This window comes from Trichomycterus rosablanca, chromosome 10 (assembly GCF_030014385.1).
Source record: "Trichomycterus rosablanca isolate fTriRos1 chromosome 10, fTriRos1.hap1, whole genome shotgun sequence".
NCBI classification, from domain to species: Eukaryota; Metazoa; Chordata; class Actinopteri; order Siluriformes; family Trichomycteridae; genus Trichomycterus; species Trichomycterus rosablanca.
This window is the reverse complement of record NC_085997.1, coordinates 5,400,503-5,410,000: the sequence shown is the minus strand read 5'-3', so window position 1 is coordinate 5,410,000 and position 9,498 is coordinate 5,400,503. Positions and strand designations below refer to the sequence as shown.

At 41.9% G+C, this 9,498-nt stretch overlaps 1 protein-coding gene and 1 non-coding gene across 3 annotated transcripts in view; one reads left to right on the top strand and one right to left on the bottom strand.

Moving 5' to 3' along the window:
- The first annotated feature begins 1,832 nt into the window (after positions 1–1,832).
- trnac-gca (transfer RNA cysteine (anticodon GCA)) lies at positions 1,833–1,904 on the top strand. Its single transcript has one exon. It is a non-coding gene; the product is annotated as a tRNA-Cys (tRNA).
- A 5,408-nt stretch (positions 1,905–7,312) lies between these two features.
- plxdc1 (plexin domain containing 1) overlaps positions 7,313–9,498 on the bottom strand; it is a 31,838-nt gene continuing 29,652 nt past the window's right edge. Inside the window, exons 12-14 of one of the 2 annotated variants that reach the window (XM_063002792.1) lie at positions 8,966–9,001; positions 8,239–8,399; positions 7,313–7,843 (exon numbers count right to left, since the gene is read on the bottom strand). In XM_063002792.1, the coding sequence (XP_062858862.1) occupies positions 7,721–7,843; positions 8,239–8,399; positions 8,966–9,001 (320 nt within the window). In that variant the 3' untranslated portion in view covers positions 7,313–7,720. The remainder of the gene's footprint in view (positions 7,844–8,238; positions 8,400–8,965; positions 9,002–9,498) is intronic. The other variant, XM_063002793.1, reaches the window with a different exon arrangement.

The following is a 9,498-nucleotide window of genomic DNA, read 5'->3' as shown; positions in this document are numbered from 1 at the left end:
TACCAGTCTGTTGTTGTTACATTACAGTGGGTAATGTAAAGAAACTCGACAAACTGATCAGCAAGGCTGGCTCAGTCTTGGGCTGCTCACTTGACAGTTTCGAGTTGGTGGTCGGAAGGACGTCAATGAACAAACTCACAACCATACTTGACAACTCATCGCACCCCCTCCATGACCTGCTAGTCAGACAGCGTAGCACTTTCAGCGACAGGCTCATCCAACTCCGCTGTAACAAGGAGCGGTACAGAAGATCGTTTGTACCAGCAGCAGTCACGCTGTATAACACAGGGTAGACCCTGATACACTTTACAACAGTTTAGTATTTTACATATTACATATCTCACCTGATAATATTTACCACAATGACATTGTGAGTGTAAACTCTTTAAAACTGTCTACATTTTACAGCATATGATAAATAAATACTTTAATTATGTTTACTACATTTTATATTATATCTCATTTTGCTTAAATTAATGTACTAAAAACCTTTTAAGTAAGAGACACAACAATTGGTTGTGTCTGTGGGAGGAAGGGCTGCATGGGGTATTACTGTAACAGCAACTCCTTCTGTCTGGTCCAAGCACAGACACAAGCTGTACATTAATTCTTGGAACATTACCTGGTCCCTTATGTGTGTTATTATATGTGCTTTATTTTGGATTATACAACAGTTAGTTCCGACCTTACAATCTGATTGGTTGAGAAGCGTTCTAACGTTCCTTTCACACCACAACTGTATTACTCCGCTGACGCGTTGCCAGTAACGAAAAGCTTCATGCACGCAGACGCGTACGCAGGCGACACAGACTTTTTTTCCCGATCGTGTTATAAATCTGTTATCTGATATACAATCTAGCGCACTGTGTAGGGAACTTTAATGTGTTTGTAACATGAACAGTTGGCTTAATAGCCCAGTTAGCAGCTCCTAAGAGTTCTGTTATCACCCATAATCCTTTGGCGTGCGCGAGAGGTTTTTTATTTCTTTTTTTCCCTTCGGAGGTTCTTGCCTTTTTCTTCTTGTTCTTCTTACCTCCCTGAAATGAGTTTTTGCAACTTGGGATGTCTGCTTTGTAGTGTTAAACTTCATATTCGTTGTGGAACTACTTTTTGGCGGAAGGTATTGTCAATATTAAAGCATATTTATTATGAAATTCTGGGCTTCTTTGATTTATTTTCTTTCTTTATTTTGTAAAAACTGTTGTATAAAAGCAACAGAACACTTGAGGTCGTGTGTTATCGCGAATAACATCACGGCTGTGATGATCTACGGCACTCGCCTTCGGCGATAACACACTCCCTCGTGTTCTATTGCTTAAGTCCACCCCTGGCTGGTGAAAAGAAGTGCCTAATTGAGTTTTTTTGTATCAGAGGGGGCGTGTGCTATGTACATTACTGTTTAGAAAACGTATATTGCAAATTTATATTGAGTTGTTCACAGTACCTACATTGGGTTTACGTTTTTTTTAGGTAGTTTTACGACGGTCCCTTATTCTGGGAGCGTATACTATATTGTTTAGGTTTGTTCTTTCTTAATATTTGTCAAATTAAACAGCGTGTTCCGACAAATAATAATTGTAATAGTGAGACAGAACAGAATTTCAAATAATAAAGCCAATTTTACCTCAGTGCTTCACATGAACATTTTCCCCTGTTGATTTCGAATCCTTCAATATTTTCTTACATTACACAATTAGACGTCCAAAATAATCGTTTAAGCGCTTCAGAACAAAGCGGATTTGCCTTTTTGGTATTTATTTGTCTTATCTTAGCTAAAAAAAAAAATACCATCATTGTTAACAGACGGTAATGCAGTCGCTTCAACAGGCGATGGGGGTATAGCTCAGTGGTAGAGCATTTGACTGCAGATCAAGAGGTCCCCGGTTCAAATCCGGGTGCCCCCTCACATTTTCCTTTTTTACCACAAATTTAAAACGATCTACTACTGTATTTAATTTAACCGATATTGAATGAAGTACCTTTTAAATTATTAACCGAATAAAACAGCAATTATATAAGCATAATACAATTTAAAATCGATAGTCTATATGTGACTTTGAATATAGGCTGTTTGGCTGCACAGTGAAACAATCTGTCACAGTTTTGGTTTGTGGCAAACTGAAAAGACCACACGTCTGCAAATCATAAAAATAACCTGTCCTAATTCTGAAACCACTGGCCAAACCAAAGAGTTATTGGAAATAAGTAAATCTGACTGGCAAACAGCTGTTTACAGATGTTGTGTATATGATGGTTGCTGATTTGACACGTATCCATACTTGTCCTCCTTGTTTCTACACTCACTGTCCATTGTATCAGCTCCACTTACCATATAGGAGCACTTTGTAGTTCTACAATTACTGACTGTAGTCCATCTGTTTCTCCTTTCACCCTGTTCTTTAATGGTCAGGACCCCCACAGGACCACCACCATAGTGTGTGTTATGCTGTTATGAGTGGACTCCTACCTAGTTGGTCCACCTTGTAGATGTAAAGTCAGAGACGATCGCTCATCTATTGCTGCTGTTTGAGTCGGTCATCTTCTAGACCTTCATCAGTGGTCACAGGACGCTGCCTACAGGGCTCTGTTGGCTGGATATTTTTGGTTGGTGGACTATTCTCAGTCCAGCAGTGACATTGAGGTGTATAAAAACGTCATCAGCACTGCTGTGTCTGATCCACTCGTACCAGCACAACACACCCTAACACACCACCAACATGTCAGTGTCACTGCAGTGCTGAGAATGATCCACCACCCAAATAATACCTGCTCTATAGTGATCCTGGGAGGGTCCTGATCATTGAAGAACCACTTGAAATGAGGCTAACAAAGCATGCAGAGAAACAGATGGACTACAGTTAGTAATTGTAGAACTACAAAGTGCTTCTATATGGTAAGTGGAGCTGATAACATGGACAATGTGTGTAGAAACAAGGAGCACCAGCTGTATTACCTGTAATGGCCTGAAGGGGTCGCAGATTGACAAACGTAGATTATTCTATATAAATACACGTGCTGTAATATAGTAAATATTAGTTTATTTAGTCGACATCACCAAGCCATCACAATTCCCAAAAACACACTTTGAAAATTAAGTATATGCTTTATTTTAACAGAAAGGATATACTTCTGTTGGGTAATCTTCTGACCTAATTTCTGACCTTGTCCTAATTTGTTTGTCTACATGAAGTCAGGAATTAAATTAAACAGTTCCCACCAATTCCCATTTCACAAAACTCGATTAAGGCTTTATTAACTATGATGTTATGCTTTGTCTAGATCTAATATACTGTACAATACAGCTACAACTATGCCACTATAACATCTTATTGTTGTTTGTTCTATGTTTGTTCTCATGCTTTATTAAACAGCCGTAATACTTGTTGTATTAAGATTTCTGACAAATTGTTAATCCTAATACACAATTATTGTGCAAGTGAGTATTTTGACCATCCTTTTAATGCATATTTTCCAACTCCGAGCTGTAAAAACTTGAATGCTTATTGGATTTAAGGCATATCAGGTGAGGCAAATTAACTGCCAAAGATTTGAGAAGAATCAAACATGAAGCTACCAAGAACCCATTATCCTCATCCATACCCAGTGCTGTCATATTCCAGAACTGCAACCTACCTGGAGTGCCCAGAAGTACAAGGTGTTCAGTGCTCAGAGACATGGCCAAGGTAAGAAAGGCTGAAACTTGACCACCACTGAACAAGACATGTAAGTTGAAACGTCAAGACTGGGCCAAGAAATATCTGAAGAAGATTTTTCATGGTTTTATGGTTTTATGGGCTGACGAGATAAAAGTGATTCTTGACGGACCAGATGGATGGGCCCGTGGCTGGATTAGTAACGGGCACAGAGCTCTACTTCGACTCAGAAGCCAGCAAGGTGGAGGTGGGGGTACTGCTATGGGCTGGTATTATTAAAGATGAGCTAGTCGGACTTTTTCACACACATACACTCACTTATAGGGCAATTCAGTGTCTCCAATTAACCTGACTGTGGGAGGAAACCGGAGGTCCCAGAGGAAACCCACACAGACAGTGGCGTAACTACAGGGGGGGAGGGGGGGTGGCAGGTGCACTGGGGTCCATGGCAGGGGGGGGCCTCCACGACATGAACTCAACCACCCACCTCACTGCCCCCCCCCCATTGGCTGCACATATTATGCAGGTGTTATGGCAAGCCAAAAAGGAAATATATAGCAAACACTGATATATATGTAATAAAATACATACATACATTACATACATACATACAAACATTACATACATTTGTTGAGGGGGCCCATGAGCTCCTAGTTACACCACTGCACACAGACATGGGGAGAACATGCAAACGCTGCACACAAAGGACCCGGACCGGCCCACCTGGGGATCAAACCCAGGACCTTCTTGCTGTGAGGCGACAGTGCTACCCACTAAGCCACCGTGCCACCCTGGAAGCAATACAGCGTTTGTTAATGTGTTAATGCATTTTGTCCTATACATTCTGACATGGACATCTTCTATATTAGTGAAAGTTATATTTACCCCAGTATTAAGTGCTTTAAAAGTACAGTAATATGGTAATATAAAAATAATTTAAAAAATAGTACGAGAAGTCTCAGTGAACAAAAAATGGTGTGCGTCATGGACGGCCATAAAGTCTTTGGTTGTTAGGATCTTCTCATGTTTGCTTTTTCCCCCACTGATAGGCAGGTTTGCTGCTGACCCATAAGTTTGGAACTCCTAAAGGTGTCTCGACAGGTTTGGACATATACCCATCTTATACTCATCTCCCACACCTTAATATAGCTACAGGGTGGCAGGGTGGCAGGGTGGCAGGGTGGCAGGGTGGCATCATTGCCTCACAACAAGAAGCTCCTGGGTTCAATCCACAGGTGGAGCAGTCTGGGTCCTTTCTGTGTGGAGTTTGCATGTTCTCCTAGTGTCTGCGTGGATTTTCTCAGTTAGATGAATTGTAGATTAGGAAGTGTCCATGACTGTTTGACATTATACTTGAACTGATGAATCTTGTGTAATGAATAACTACATGTCCTGTCATGAATGTAACCAAAGTGTGTAAAACATGAGGCTATAATACTTATAAATATATAAATAAATATATAAGACAAATCAGGTACAGGTTACACGGACTGAGGTGTAATCGTGTGAACAATAATAATGACCAGTCTAGACCGTCTTTCTATGAGGAGCTGCATGTCCCGCCACAGCCTGTAGGAGGCGCTGTTAGTCCTATTAATGCAAGACGTTTATATAAAATATGGCATTTATCTAATGTGCGTTTAAATATGCACTAAAACTGTCAATAATATTTATTACTAATATAAAATATAAAAAAAATAAAACGTAAAAAGGGACTGGACACTAAAGAATTCGAGCGATTTAAGGGTTTAGCGACCAAACCACACATTATCAGCAACCATTACCATGGTACCTGTTGCCATGTTATTATAATTTTAATAAAGGCATAAGTGTACAATAAATATACAATATATTGCCAAAAGTATTCACTCACCCATCCAAATCATTGAATTCAGGTGTTCCAATCACTTCCATGGCCACAGGTGTATAAAACCAAGCACCTAGGCATAGAAGCAGACAGCTTCTACAAACATTAGTGAAAGAATGGGTCACTCTCAGGAGCTCAGTGAATTCCAGTGTGGTACCGTGATAGGATGCCACCTGTGCAACAAGTCCAGTCGTGAAATTTCCTCGCTACTAAATATTCCAGTCAACTGTCAGTGGTATTATAACAAACGTGGGAACGTGGAAGCCACGTAAAAAGACAGAGCGGGGTCGGCGGATGCAGAGTCAATCGCTACAGACCTCCAAACTTCATGTGGCCTTCAGATTAGCTCAAGAACAGCGCGTAGAGAGCTTCATGGAACGGGTTTTCATGGCCGAGCAGCTGCATCCAAGCCTTACATGACCGAGCGCGATGCGAAGAGTCGGATGCGGTGGTGTAAAGCACGCCGCCGCTGGACTCTAGAGCAGTGGAGACGTGTTCTCTGGAGTGACAAATCACGCTTCTCCGTCTGGCGATCCGATGGACGAGTCTGGGTTTGGCGGTTGCCAGGAGAACGGTACTCGTCTCACTGCACTGTGCCAAGTGTGAAGTATGGTGTGGGGTTGTTTTTCAAAGGAAGGAGTTGGGCTCGGCCCCTTAGTTCCAGTGAAAGAGATTTTGGACAATCTCATGCTCTCAACTTTGTGGGAACAGTTTAGGGATGGCCCCTTCCTGTTCCAACATGAATGCGCACCAGTGCACAAAGCGAGCTCCATAAAGACATGGATGAGCGAGTCCTGACCTCAACCCGATAGAACACCTTTGGGATGAATTAGAGCGGAGACTGCGAGCCAGGCCTTCTCGTCCAACATCAGTTGGACGGATTTGCTACTCTTAATTGGCATAAAAAAGATAATAAAAATGAATCATGTCACCAAAACACATTTTTAAATCAGCATTTTACTTTATTGGTTCACTATTAGCACACTGTATGTTCAAAACAACATTAATGCAATTCCAGCCCTCAACAATATGTGCCAAATTTGTGCTGTCAACATTTCTTTATTATAATATCTGCACTCATTTAACTTTCCTATTTAGTTTTAATATAACAATCATAACAATCTGATCAGCCATAACATTAAAACCACCTCCTTGTTTCTACACTCACTGTCCATTTTATCAGCTCCACTTACCATATAGAAGCACTTTGTAGTTCTACAATTACTGACTGTAGTCCATCTATTTCTCTACATGCTTTGTACATGCATCCCTTTCACCCTGTTCTTCAATGGTCAGGACCCCCACAGGACCACTACAGAGCAGGTATTATTTAGGTGGTGGATCATTCTCAGCACTGCAGTGACACTGACATGGTGGTGGTGTGTTAGTGTGTGTTGTGCTGGTATGAGTGGATCAGACACAGCAGCGCTGCTGGAGTTTTTAAATACCGTGTCCACTCACTGTCCACTCTATTAGATGCTCCTACCTAGTTGGTCCACCTTGTAGATGTAAAGTCAGAGACGATCGCTCATCTGTTGCTGCTGTTTGAGTCGGTCATCTTCTAGACCTTCTAGATCATGATCACAGGACGCTGCCCACGGGGCGCTGTTGGCTGGATATTTTTGGTTGGTAGACTATTCTCAGTCCAGCAGTGACAGTGAGGTGTTTAACAACTGGACAGATGGACTACAGTCAGTAATTGTAGAACTATAAAGTGCTTCTATGTGGTAAGTGGAGCTGATTTAATAAACAGTGAGTGTAGAAACAAGGAGGTGGTTTTAATGTTATGGCTGATCAGTGTATGTACTTTTTGAATATGCTAAATAAGGAAAGTCAAATGAAATCAGATAGCATCATATCGATATTACTATTCAGATAAAACATTTAAAGTGCAGTCCAGTCCATGTGGCTAACTGAGTATTACTTATCCTCGACGAACACAAAACATTATAAAACACAAAATACCAAAACGAAAATCTATGGTACTATACATTAATTGCCGGGAAATGCCTGTGCCACTTTTTCTGCTTGGCAAAAAGAATAGCTATCATGTCAGCCGTTAACATTCGCAGTTCATTAATAAAAGAGGAAAAAGCTTGCATGTTGCATGATAAAGCTTGTAAGTCTTGGTTGTCCGTTCACCGCCGTTATTGTCTTTTTTGTGTTTAAAAGGATGGTTTCTAGAGGAAGTCCGGTCTCATTAGCACTGCTCCGCCTCGATAAAGCCGTCCTTTTCGTGAAAGCCGAGTTCGACCTCGGCGTAGCTGGAGTGGCAGCCCTGGTTGCGGAACTTCATGGAGGTCCAGTAGTTGTTGGTGCGGCGCTGTCGTTAAACATACATGGATTCACGTTTATTAACTTGATTAGTAACTGTATAGAAGATCAAGCAATAGAACATCTACAAGATAGATAGATAGACAGACAGACAGACAGATTGATGGGTGGATGGATATGGATGGATCGATGGATAGATAGACAGACAGACAGATTGATAGACAGACGGACGGACAAGCGGACAGACCGAGCGACAGACAGCTAGATAGATGGACAGACGGATGGACAGACAGATAGACAGACAGACAGGTGGGTGGGTGGTTGGGTGGATGGATGGACAGACAGTCCGGCAGCTTGATAGCTAGACGGATGGAAGGACGGACAGACAGACAGACAGACAGACAGATGGATAGATAGAACGTGATTAAAAGTTATTAGGTTTACCTGCATGAGGTAGAACGGAGGGGCAACGGTGGGGTGTGTGTTTATGTAGTAGACCGCCAGCAGGGTCAGGAAGACCAGCAGAACCAGCGCCGCCACGACTCCTGCGATAATCGCTGTGTGTTCTGGCGGTTCCTCCTCGTCAGAAGAACCGATCCCGAAATCTGAGAGGCAAAAAAGTACAAAATATTATTGATTATTATTATTAGATATTAGAACATTAGTATCAATAGTAGCAAATTAATATGCTGTGATGATTAGGATGCTAAGTGCATATTCAGCAGAGTACCCCGTCCGGACACGACCTTTCTGCGTGACCTAGTTTGCCTGCTAAGGAAGCACGGAGGCACAGTGTGACCCGTGATTCAGGTGCAAGGTTTCCTATATACCGCAACTTCTTTTGTCTTGAAACTGTGATCCCGGGCCTTGACCCGGGGCAGGCCCAGAACCCACCCTGGGAACACCTAGGGATCCCAATGGAAGAGATGAGATGGAGGTTGAAGTTGCAATGGACAGAGATGCCTGGGCTGCTTGGCTTGCCCTGTTGCCATCGAGACCCAGAATGAACAAGCAGAATAGACGATGATGATGAGATCTACTTTAATTATTTTAAGGATGAGCTAATACTTCTAAAGCTGACTCTATGTCTTATCATACCTGTGTTTTTATGATAATGCTGACATATATTATAAGGAAACGCCCGAAGCCTGAACGCGGTGGCTGGACTCACCATTGTCATGATGGTGAAAGAGGACTTTGGTGTCGTCTGCAGAGACGGTGTTGTTGGCAGAACACAGACAGAGGCAAGATTAGCACAAGAGTCATTTTAGCAAAAGCGCCCATGCAAAGAGCCACAAGATGAAGATGTTAACCTGTTAAATATCAGCGAACGAGCCGTTTTAATAACACAAAATTAAATACAGCCCCTCACAAGTTTTGACTTTATTTTAATAATGTTTTCTTTAATGTTTATAGGATATACTTGTACATTTGTGCCTAGGCTATACATTTAGGTTTTTGTCCAGTTTACGAGGTTTTACTGCATGTGACATTACATTCACAATGTATTTTTATTTATTCATTGTTTGTTTTACCACCGCTTTATCCTATTCAGAGTCGCTGTGGGTCCGATTCACTGGGCAATAGGCAGGAAACACCCTGGACAGGTTGTCAGTCCATCATACCTAGGGGGACTCTGGTATCTCCAATGAACCTGACTGCGCGTCTTTGGATCGTGAAGGTGCGAACTCCACACAGAAAGGA